The following is a 13476-nucleotide window of genomic DNA, read 5'->3' on the forward strand; positions in this document are numbered from 1 at the left end:
TACATACTTACATACTTACATACATACATACATACATACATACATACATACGTATATACATATGTTTTCACTTTTTTTTTTTAGTTTTTAATGAATAAAGTATATATTTTTTGTTTATATTTTTATAAAGGATAAAACAATAAAATCAATCACGATATATTCCCGTTCTGTTTATTTGGTTTCAAAATGTATTTCATACGTTATTATTTATTGAAAAAAGGAAAAAATAAAATAAAATAAAATATATATATATATATAAATCTTCTTATTTATTGAAAAAAGGAAAAAATAAAATAAAATAAAATATATATATATATATATATATATATATAAATCTTCGCAATCTATAATTGATTATTTTATGCTCCTAATAAACGACGAATATTATTGTCCCCAATAATTCGAAGTGCAATAATTAGTATTGTATCGATTGCCAAAATGCCGGTTACTTCGTTTCGACGATAATAATGAGGCATATTATATTGTATACCACATCGGTAACTACGGAAAATCGATTGTCCTGGATATATTTGAGCGTTGCTCGTATCAAAAAAAAAAAAAAAGAAATAAAAGAAAAAAAAACAAAAAAAAAACGAAAAACAATAAGAAAAAATGTAATATATTATTCCATGAGATTTCAATTCTCTGGTTTCTTATTGATATTAAAAATAAAGGGAAAAAAATTGATTGATTGATTGGTTGTTTGAATGGAAAAAAAAAAAAGAAAAAGAAAAATAAATAAATAATTTTATTTTATGTACTATATATGTCTGTATTCTATGTATATGTATTATATATAATAGAATTACTATAACATAGACCGGATGGACGAAAAGTTTTTAAATGATTTTAAAAATCAATTACTATTTATCAAGACTTTTTCAAACTACAGAAAACCTAAGAACTTTTGAGATCCATTCTGTATAATACTTTATACAATAGATTTCTTAATTTCTAATTTTATAATATAATTTGTACGAAATATTTACAAAGATCGATAACGCGATTGTAAAGAGAGAAAAAAAGAAGAAAAAAAAAAAAAGAAAAAAAAGTAAAAGAACTCATTTAAACGACAAAAGTATATATTTATATAAATTCTTATATTTCGTTTACCTTTGTAAATATCGTCTAATTTCGAAAATCCATTAGCGTGAAATCATTAGCGTAAAACCATTATTATGTATACGTCACGTTTGACATCAATTAAAAATCAAATCTTTGTAATTTTGTAATAAATAATAATTTGATACTCTGCAACATGTCGTCGTTCGTACGACCGTCAGTCTATCGGCACGTTCGAAATTAGCTTTAACGATCTCGTAATATCTTCCATCGCTGAAAGGAATATATTTCATATATATATATATATATATATATATATATATATATTTTTTTTTTTTTACTTTCATTATTTTTTATTTTATTTCGTTTTTATATCATTACGTATTTGATATACCTACCTCAAAACCAAACACTTGAGTTTGATACACTTAACGCGTAAAATGTCAATGGCTTTTTGACTTTTATCAGAAAATCTTAAATTTTCTGGATCCCAACGTAACTCGAGTCGTTCCAAATTAGGAGAATTATTAGCGATTCCATCCATTAGCTGATCTACATGAATATTAACGCCAAGTCTCTCTTGGGTACCCATTACGAGAATTCTGTAATTCAATTGTTAATACGAATCTTACACCTCACTCGTATAAACTCGTTTTAATCGTTTTATAATTTTAAATCATAGTGAATCTATAGGACATATCTATGTCAAAAGACATATCTGTATATGATATTAAATAACAAAAAAAAAAAAATAAACAAATAAAATAAACTAAATACCCAAGCATACATATTACTTGCCCTTAACAAAATTTTTTCACGTGTTACGAAATTTGTGAATTCAACGAAGCAAATGAATCATTGTTAGATTTACTATTAGAGAAATCTCATTGATTCGAAAAGACGAGAACTATTTTGTCAGATTCAACGCTTTTACGAATTAAAAAAAAAACAAAAACAAAAAAAAAATAATAATAATAATAAAATAAAGAAAATGTTTGAAAACCACTGTCACGTATCAACATTTCGAATTATTCAGCAAAAAAAGAAAAAGGAAAAAAAAGAAAAAGAAAATGAAAATTCTTACTTGGCATTAGTGAGAATCGGTAAAACACTTTGCCAAAGTTGATCGGTGATATGTGGCATTCCAGATAACAAAATACCCCAAAGTTGATGGCCATGTCTCGATAAGAATTTGTGCAAAGCATCGTCAGTTAAATTATCCGAACTGTCAAGGTCCAAAGCAATTAAATTTCGTGGATTGCCAGATTCCACCCATGCCTTTAACACGCTATCATTGAAACCGTTTAATTGGCCGGCACTGAGAAAACGAAGACCAGGTATTCTGGTTAACATGTCGATCAAACATTCAGTTGATATATCCGTAGCTGTTATGTCCAATTCTTGAATACTGGATTTTTCCCATTCTACTTGCATAACGTAATCGCTTTGCAAATCTGTAAACATTATCGATATTGTTATTTAATGATCCTTAATGATTTTGATCAATGAATTCTATCGAAGAAAATATTTATCTTAATTTTCATTGCAAATTAATTTTAATACACGTTAACACGATCTTTGTATATATTTAATCGAAAATTTAGATTAGGATAGATCATTATAATGATATTGATATTAATAATGTCGATCCTTACTTGTTCCTTGCATTAGAAGACACTTCAATCTTCTGCTACGTTGGAATAGAGTCTTCATGGTCGAACCGGTGACCTTGGCACAAAAATTCACAGCGAGACACTCTAATTGTATACAATTTGAGGAAAACGCATCTATATGGGAATCATCGACGAAATTTATCCCATATAAATTGATCACACGCAAATTCGGCGTCGCCGATTTCAATTTGTGAACGTTTATAACCTCGTAAATTTCTTCCTCTTCTTCCTCAACTTTCTCGTAAGTTCCTGTAATGGCAATTTATCGTCGATTATAAATGAACTTTTTAATCGCGATTTCTTTTTTTTGTAAATATAGACAAAATGTTTTCTTTTATTTGTAAATGTTTCTGTTAAAATAGTGCGATTTTAAATGTCTTCAATTAATTTTTTTTTATAAGAAGTTATTTTTTTTAATATAGGAGGATTATTTATTATATATATGTAGTCATTTAATTAGAAAAATGTTGATATGTGACAGTGATTCTCAACTTAAAAAAAATAAAAATTTTTTTTTTTCCATAAAAGAAGTTACCTTTATAAAAATGGAAGAATTAATTATAAAAAAAAAATATATATATATATATTTGTAAATATTGTCTGTGTTAGTAATTTTCAAAGCTTTTTAACAAATTTTTTACAAACATAAGTTGAACATACCAATCAAATGAAGTATTTCTAAACCATTGATGAAATTATAAATCTTTCTCATGAAACCTTCCATAAATATGACTTCCGAAAGACAGATACACATGTATTTAAGTTTCGTCGGAAATGCTTGCATTTCTGAGAAATCGTGCAACTGCATGGCGGTCGAAAAATCAAGTAGCATGTGAGTTAAATTAGGACACTTGTTTGCTAATTCATGGAGGACGGTGTGAGTGATAAGCTCGATAGGTAACTCGATGTATCGTAAAGATGCACCGAAACGTATGCTGTAAATTATTAATTAATTTATTTAATTTAAATATATATATATATATATATATATATATATATCAGAAAATAATTAATATCAATAACAACGATATTGATATTAATTATTAACATACTTATGGATTAATAATATTATTAAAAATATTTCATAACAATAATCTTTAATAATAATGATATTTAATAATAGTAATACGAATGCCATATTTATTTAATAATAATAATAATAATAATAATAATAATAATAATAATAATAATAATAATAATAAAAACAATAATAATAAAGATACTATATTTATTCATTTAATGATGATAATGATAGTAAAGAAAAGATATTATACATGGAACAGAAATTTAAGTATGTTTCTTCTATTTTCGCACTTGGCATCGTTCAGCAGACAATATTACGTCGGAGACATAAACTGTATATGTATAAAGAAAGGTCGTTTTAATTAACAATATGATGATATTGTTTTACTAACCTTATTAAATGTAATAAACTTTCGAGTGATCCAACATGGAGCCCACTGATTTCCGGTCTCAATGATACGTGTTTCCAAAGGCGCGTGTCGTAAGCGATTTGCCTCCATTTTTTACAAACCCTTGCGACCTTGCATATCTCTCGATGCGACAGATAACTGAAGACATTTAGAATCACCTTGTCCGGTAGTTTTTCTATCGTCTAAGAAGAAAATATTTTACGATGAACAAAATGACAAAAGAAAAGTCATAATTACAAATAAACAATTTGTTGGAATCGTTGAGATCAATTGTAAAGAAAAAGAAAAAGGAAAGAAAAGAAAAAAAAAAATAAACATAAAAAATAAATATAAGAAAAAAATATTGAACAAATAATCGCTAATTTGGAAAATGAAAAAATAAAACTTACTAATTTATGCAAAAAAAATTTGCTGATTTACAAAACAAAAAATTATTAATTCTTAATTAATAAAAAATAAGTAAGAGTCAAAGCATTAATAATGCGAACAAATAAATGGCTTATTAATCGTTAAAATATCGTCAATATAAATGATCTATTCTAATAAAAATTATTTAACATACGCACCGTAGAGAGAAAACGAAAAAAAAAGAAAAGTATATGCGTATATATTAACATATACGTAGAGCAACTAAACAAAATTGAGATTTTATTATTTCACCTACGTATCATTTTATATATATATATATATTTTATTGTCCTACATAAAAAAAATAAAAAAGAGGACAAAAGAAAAAAATTAAAAAAAAAAAAAAAAAAAAAAAAAAAAAACAGAAATCCAGATCAATTCCAAGAGAAATTTTTAACATGTTCGACAACTTACGGTGGCTGCAAAACGACTCTTAATAACACCACCTTCGGAAACGAACATCTGAGACGTTTCCACAGCGATCTGACCCCATACATCTACACCTCCTAGATCCATGGTGTTATTTTTTCTCGATACGATATCAATACGACAAGTATTTATATATATATATATGTATGTGTGTATATATATAAAAAAAAAATAAATAAATAAATAAAGAAAGAAATAAAACAAAAAAAAATCCACGAACACAGAGGAAAATTAAAAAATGAAAGAGAAATTAAAAAATAAATAACAAAAATAAAAACCTGACCACGTTCTCACTTATATAAATAAATAAATTCCGAAAAAAGATGAGTACGCTCTTTATGCTTTTTCTTCTTCTTCCTCCTTCTCTTCTTCTTTTCTTCTTCTTTTTCTTCTATTTTGTTTCTATTTTTTTCTTTTTCCTTTTTTTTTCTTTTTTTTTTCTTTTTTCTCAAGTTCAAACTTAATGAAAAACCAAACACTAAATTGCACTTAACGTTCTTAATTCAAGATAGATACTTTTTTCTGTTTTTGTTTCCGCGCGTGTGTGTGTGTGTGTGTATGTATATATATGCGTCAATCTGTCTGTCTGTGTGTATGTTTGTTTCTTTAATCGTCGAAACTTTTCGACGCGATCGAAATGAAGAGAGGGGAGAAATGAAAGGAAAAAAAAAAAAAGAAAAAACAAACAAAAAGGTAGAACGAATTTACAATTAAGATTTTATAATTGCGATCGGAGAAAATCGTGACACGAGGCTCGGATTCGCGTTTCGCAGAAGCCACAAGTCTTCTCTCTGCCCTTTTAATCGGATCGCGCATGCGCGTTGTCCTAAATATAAGACTACATTAGTCTCGCTTACACTTTATTTTAGAATCATTACCTACGCTATCGCCAACGAGCCAGTATTTCTGTTTCGCACATTTGATGATTTTAAAATGATGAAGATTGATCACGTGGAAAAAAGTGGCAAGAAAAAGAAAAAAAGGAAATAAGAAAAGGTTAATTGATCGAATAAATGTTATAAACGATAATTCATATATAAACGTTTCGATCGCGAATGTTTATCGACCACTTTTTTTGGTTTCTTTTTTGTTTTTTTTTTTTTTTTTTTTTCATATTTTCATTTATATGACTTATTATGGAGAATCAAAAGAAGAAGAAAGAAAAGTATTAATAAAAATGAAAGAAGAATGGAATGAATAAATGCAGACAAATAAAATGAGTCAAAAGAAAGAAAGATTAATGAAAGAAAAATCAATTCATTGTTCTATTCAATTATTATAAATTTTAAATAAATATTATGAGAGAGAGATTTATGAAAAAATTATCTTTATATAAAAAATAATCGAAAATTGTCATTAGTTTTCTAAAAAAAATTAATTGAAATTTTAATTCCTTTCTGAAATAATTAAAAATTTGTTTAATTAATTGAAAATTATCGTTCAATTATTCTATTCAAATAATTTAATAACTATTTTTGTGTAATAAAAATAATTTGAAATATTATTGCTATTTGTAATAAATAAACAACAAAATTCGATTATCATTGAAATAAAAATATTTCCTAATTCAATGACTTCATATAAATAATTACAAATCAAATATAAATTCTCTAATGAGAGTAACTTAAAAAGATAATTAAGTAAATCTTTTTGAATGAATGAAAATCTAATTGGAAATTCAATTACTTATATCTACTATAAATGAAAATTCAATTGTCTAATAGAAAATAAATTTTCTATTAGAAAATCTAATTGGAAATTCAATTACTTATATCTACTATAAATGAAAATTCAATTGTCTAATAGAAAATAAATTTTTTTTAAATACGAATATTTAAAATAAAAAAAAAAACAGAAATTAAAAATCCAATAATTAGCTCTAATAAATCTAATATATTTATCAATTAATGCCATATAATGATCGTACAAATTTACAAAAAAAAAAAAAAAAATGTGAAAATGTTAATTTAATGATTTTTTTTTTATAACACACTTTATAATTTGTACATATTTAAACGATCGTAATTCATAAACATGAGATATATCCTATTTTCGATTTTAATTCGATTAATTGTCGATAAATAATTGAGCGTAATGAACGTGAGTTGCTTGAGGAACGTGAGAGAGACAAACAGTTGGCTAGATTTCAACGAGTCGTGCCAACTGATTAGAATGTCGAAAATTTAACATTTTAATTAATAATTTATAACAATAATATCTAAATAAATCAAAAATTAATTATGTATAAATATATATATATATATATATATATATATATAAAATAAATATCTAAATATATATACATATATATAGATATATACAAATTAAATAATATATCTTAATCAAAATAAGAAAGAAATATATTAAAAAAAAATCTATTAAAAATATATTAAAAGCAACAATATTATAAATTAATAGTTAATAACAAGTACAATAACTGGATGAATAAAATTAAATAAAAGAGTGAATAAAATAAAAGAACAATTAATTAAAATAGAAGTCAATTTAAGAAAATAAAATTTATTTATTTGAAATCGAAAGAAAATTTATGTTAAATAAAAAATTTAATAATAAAAGAAAGAAAAGAGAATTAATCGTCGGATAGCTAAGATTGTGACAATTAAACTTGTATAGATATATTTATTGCGTGAATGAAAAATTATTAAATGTTATCAAATGTTCCTAACTAAGTATAAAAATCAATTACTCCATTACAACGTCCTTTAGGCTAATAGATTTTTCATTTTATTTATTTTTTTTTTTTTTCAAATTGCAAAACTGCAAATTTGGATCGTAAAATTACAAATCTCAAAAAAGGAGTCTTGAGAAAGAGTATTTTTTAAATTATTTAAGAATTTTTGACCCAACTAAGAACTTTTGGCCCAACCTGTATATAGTACGTATGATAAGTACACATGTATATATACATACATACATATATATATATATGATATTAAATTAGGGGAGTCCCTAAAAGTGCACGACGCAATTCATTCATTTGGTTTCCTTATTTACCAATTCGATTCTGAATAATTTCATATCGATTTTATTATATATATATATATATATATTTTTAAAAAAAATATATATATAATATCTGTAATTTTATATACTGTATATATGTATATATATATTCGTAATTTTCAATTTTTAATTATATTAATTATTTCTAATTTCGAAATCGAAACTCGTACTTGAAATGATTCGGGGATTTAATTATAAATTTGATTTAAACTTCAAAGAGTCAATTCATTTAAATTAATTTGAACGATATTGAATACACTTATATACTTAATATAAATATTTATTAATTAAAATGGATACACCATACACTAGTATATTTGAATTTTTACACAAAGATCTAATATTATTTATGAAACTTTCAACTAATTTTGATAATAATTATCTATTATTCATGTTATTGTATTGTATAGTACGAAGAAACTATCTAAAGTTTAACCCTACATATGACCTATTTAAACTTCATTTGAACTTGGCATGAACTTCAAGTAGAGCTTGTTTCTATATATATATATATAATTTATTCTATAACTATAGTATAGTACAGTAATAATACAGTATTAAAACAGTAATAATATAATATAATATAATACAATCTATAATATATTAAAAATCTAACATCTTAAAAAATTAATAATTAATTAAAAATAATAAATTTAATATAAAGAAATTACAAAAAAAAAAAAAAGAAAAAAGATATTAATGAACTTAAAAATGACAAAAAGAAGTGAAAAAGAAAAAATGATTAAAACTTCCAAAATGTTATTATCTTTTCCCCCTTTTTTTTTATACCTACAAATACATATATATATATATATATATATATAAATAAATATATATATTTATATATTACAATTTACCTTTATTTTAGCTGATGTTAGATTTCTACGTGTATTATATCCAATTTCTTCTCTCGATATTGCAGTAGTAGCATGTACAACATTTATATGTGACCAAGTACTCATTATCCTGGACTAATATAATAGTCACTAGAATTATTAGAAGAACTTTGAAATTGGATCAGGTAATAAATAAATGATGAAATAATGTATTATGACCGTAATCGTAACAATGTTTTTAATCGTTTGACCGATCTAGAAGAGAGCAAACTACCAACTGTGAGTCTGACTTTAATTAGTTATAAATAAAGACAAGCTAAAGCATGCTAACCGATGGATGACTCGTGCGCCAGAATAGATAGCTCTCTTATTGACATACTCAGGAGGCATCATCGATGAATACGTTACGTCTCAGTATAAAAGTGGAAGAGAGATAGATAGATAGATAGATAGATAGATAGATAGAGATAGAAAGAGAGAGAGAGAGAGAGAAAGAAGGATGTTAAAAGCATGCCGATGAACATCCCAATGTCCCTTGACGAGATCATCAAGGTTGCCAAAAGATGACTCTTACATTCCTCGACAATATCTCTCTGTGTGTGTTTGTTTGTGTGTGTATGTATGTTTGGTATTCGTATGATCAAAAAAATTTTATCACCGATCGATAGACCATTTGTCCCTTTTAATCAAACGATGTCAAACATCTTCAAATGTATAAGCGACTGGTGAATGCTTTTTTTTTTCTTTTTTTTATTTTCTTTTTTTTGTTTTTTCGAAAGTTAACAACTCACAAGCTTTTTGAATCGTTCAAAAGAAGAGAGAAGAAAGAAAAGAAAAGAAGCTTAAAAACGTATGAGAAGAAGGTCGAGATGTCAAATTTTTTAACAAAACAAAATATCCTAATAATAATCTAATGGATCGATAGAACGTCATTATTCATCTATAATTTCATTTCTAATGGGAATATTAAAATGTCCGTGGAAGATGTGGGAGGACAATTTTTATTGTCGAATTACGTAACATGATAAGAAAAAAAGAAAAGAAGAAGAAAAAATAAAAGAACGTAAAACAATTACTTCAATGATTTCAAATAAAATCAAACTATTTGATTTTGTTTTTGATTCGATGTTTTTCTAACACAGATCGATTAAAGATTTCACGCGAAATATAATAGAATTTGTTTCTTATATGAAAAATTGTAATATAAATTTTATATTTTCAATTTATATTTAAAATTTATATATTGAAAATATTTTAATAATAAAAAAAAAAAAAAAAGAAAACAACTTTTATATTAAAAACTAATCCGATCCTCGACGAGTAATAACGTTTCTCGTTTGATTATGAAAGAAAAGAAAAGAAAAGAAAAAAAAAGAGAAAGGAAGAAAAAAAAAAAAAAAAAAAAAAAAAAAAAAAAAAAAGAAAGAAAAGAACATTTTTTTTTTAATCATCATCTAATCGTCACAAATCTAAATCGTCTGATAATCATCAACGATTTCATTCAATGATTTCGTTATTAAAATATATACAATATATTTTAATATAATTTATAATTTGTTTTGTCGATCTCACCGTATTAGAACGTTTGATGATCTTCTCTTTTCCATCCTCCTCGAAACAATTTAGTTGTTGCAGTGCTGCCTCCACGCTTAGAACATTCCAATTGGACATTCTTCGTATATCCATGATGGCACGTATGTATGTATGTTGAACGTTGAAAACGATCAGAAAAACGACAAGGAAGAAGACACGAAAGTACACAAGAAAACGAACGTATATAAAAGGAATAATAATATATATTGTTAAGATTTTTAATGGAATTTTTTCTTTCTTTTTTGACGTGTCCGTGTATGTATGTGTCTGTGTCCGTGTCCTTGTATATTTGTTTGTTTGTTTGTGTGTATGCGTGTGTGTGTGTGTGTGTCTATATTTATTTATTTTTATTTGTGTGTATCTATATTTATTTATTTATTTATTTATTTATTTATTTATTTATTTATTTATTTATTTATTTATTTATTTATTATTTTCTTTCTTGTATAGAAAATAATACTTTTACACGGGACGAATTAAGAAAAAAAGAAAAAACAAAAAAAAAAAAAAAAGAAAGAAAAAAAATGGACGATTATGTACGCACATATAACACAGGATTTTAATTTTCAAATGATCGATCGATCGATCGATCGACCTCTCGTTCGATCGATCGAAATATTATCACTAATAATTACTCACAACACAGAATTAGTATTACGAACGAAGATGAGTTAAATGATAACAAAATGTATATTACTTTTTGGTCTATATGTGTTCACTTTTATACCGTTGTCTAACAAATTGACTTTTTCTCCAATGTATTTATATGATAAGACAGATATTAGAGTTTATCTTGGAAATGTCAACGATGATGATTCGTATAAAAACGATACCAAAAAAAGAATATTCCTTTTTCATCGATTTCGAGTCACTCTGATTATAATTCTCGACAATTTTTGTTCGATGATATTTTGACCGGGCACAAATGCATTATATAGTAAATGAAATGTCGAACGTTTAAATGGCCTGATACAATTGATTCTTATCTTTTTTCTGTTGTTTTTCTTTTTTTTTTTTTCTTCTTTTTTCTTTTTTCTTTCTTTTCTTTTCTTTTCTTTTTCTCTGCCTTTTCTTTAGTAATCCAAGAAAAAAGATGTTCGCGACTGAACGGAAATGGACCTACTCGGTCATCTTGATGTTAACTCGTACGGATCTAATATAAGTCGGCCTGTATGTTAACCGACAGTCGGAGAGGAGAAAAATGTAACTAAAATAATCTTGAAAGTTTCTCTGCTTCCTCGAAATAGAATTACTGGAGTGGCTGTGGATGCCATGTGGGAGTTGTACGGCCAGTAGAGGGCAATCGCGGCATCATGCAAAAACTATTTCAACGATTTCGAAAACGTAACTTACGATACGTTCTGCGCTGAGCTTAAATTCGAAAATTTTTTCAAACGTTTTCTTTAGCCTTCCTTTTTTTTTTTTTTTTTTTTTTTTATAATAAATAAACGAATAAAATAAAAGAGAATTAAATACCGATCAAATTTTATGTAAATTTTTATTAATTTTATAATTAACGTTTCATGTAAATAATTTATTTTAATGATTTTTATAATTCAACGATTAATCGGAAGAATTAAATGTAATATGTTCTACTACAGGTGGTTAAAACTACTTGTTCGAGAGTCAAACTCGAGCCTTTTGGCTGGTAGCCACTTAGAACTTGATTAATTAGTTCCGCACATTGCATTAGTGTGTACAAAAAGTACATACTTTCGTACTTTTTTTTATGACCGAGAGATGGAATTACGAATGATTTACCGACGGTCGATAATGAACATTTCTACGAAAGTTGGTAATTACTTATTCGTCGATCAGTCATTGTTGAACGGATCGTTTTAATCGATAATAGCAAACTTTATGGATTATGGATCGTAAAACTTAAATACAAAAGTTATAATTAAAAATTTTCCATATCTTTTGCTACGTTCTTTATAAAAAAAATAAATAAATAAATAAAAAAATTAAATTCCAATCAAATTTCTATAAATTTTCATATATTTTTTAAATTAATATATCGTACAGTCTATTTTAATGTCATTTTGATTAAACCGAAAATAAAAAGAATTAATGTCGTATATTATACTGGGGATAAAGTTATAACTGCTTATTCAAGAATCAAATTGGAACTTTTAGCTGATATCCATTTAAAATTTGTTTAATTAATTCTCATGAATTGTACAAGTGTATAGAAGAAATTGAAACGTTCGTATTTTTTCTTTTTCTTTTTCTTTTTGTAAACGAGCGATGGAATTATAAATGATTTACCGACGGTCGGTAATAAATATTCCTATAAAAGTTGATAATAGCACCGACCAAATTAATCAAATCATTGTCGAGTTTCATTCGACAATGGAAAATTGTAATAATGTTAAATACATATGTTAAACATTATTAAATGTTTAAATAACATTTTTTTACGCTATAGATCTATACTTATGTGTTTAGAGATACTTATAAAATATAATATATCGTTTATGATAAATCTCTTTTGTTTTTTAATTGTTTTAGAAATAATCGTATTATCATTTTCTTTGTTTCTTCATTAAATGTACATTTATTCTCAGTGAATATAAATTTGCTATTGTTCAATCATAGTTCATTATTAAAAGAAGAAAATATATATATATATAACATAATATATATATATATATATTTATATATATATATACGTATATATTATATGATTGTTATATATAATTAATATAATATAAATATAAAATATATAATATATAATATACGTACACTTATGTATAATTTTTATATATCTTTCTGATAAAAATGTCGATCTCAAAATATATTTTTGTTTTCTTATCGATTGTAAATATAATGAAAATAATAAGAGAAAATATATATCGTCATATCGATCATTGTAACGATCGATATAATGATAATAATATTGATAATGTTTTCCAGATTGATGTTATTATACTTTTCTGAAAGAAATATTAAAAAGAGTAAGTGAGAAAGAGAGAGAGAGAGAGAGAGAGAAAGAGAGAGAGAGAGAGAGAGAGAGAG

At 25.0% G+C, this 13476-nt stretch overlaps 1 protein-coding gene across 5 annotated transcripts; it reads right to left on the reverse strand.

The window, feature by feature from the left end:
* Positions 1–331: 331 nt before the first annotated feature.
* On the reverse strand, positions 332–11761 carry LOC124953369 (F-box/LRR-repeat protein 7). Of its 5 annotated transcripts, none has more exons than XM_047504635.1 (9): positions 11582–11761; positions 10438–10537; positions 4151–4350; positions 3396–3670; positions 2718–2984; positions 2147–2516; positions 1461–1664; positions 1114–1335; positions 332–547 (listed from the first exon to the last, which is right to left on the reverse strand). In XM_047504635.1, the coding sequence occupies exons 1-8, from the start codon at positions 11587–11589 to the stop codon at positions 1200–1202; spliced, it is 1560 nt and encodes a 519-aa protein (XP_047360591.1). In that variant the 5' UTR covers positions 11590–11761; the 3' UTR covers positions 332–547; positions 1114–1199. The 5 variants fall into 5 exon arrangements, with proteins under 5 accessions (XP_047360591.1, XP_047360594.1, XP_047360592.1 ...); XM_047504638.1 differs by lacking the exon at positions 11582–11761 and adding an exon at positions 4991–5082 and having other exon boundaries at positions 10438–10574; XM_047504636.1 differs by lacking the exon at positions 11582–11761 and adding an exon at positions 8887–9015 and having other exon boundaries at positions 10438–10572.
* Between the last annotated feature and the right edge of the window lie 1715 nt (positions 11762–13476).

The sequence above is a fragment of the Vespa velutina genome, chromosome 12 (genome assembly GCF_912470025.1).
Source record: "Vespa velutina chromosome 12, iVesVel2.1, whole genome shotgun sequence".
NCBI lineage: Eukaryota > Metazoa > Arthropoda > Insecta > Hymenoptera > Vespidae > Vespa > Vespa velutina.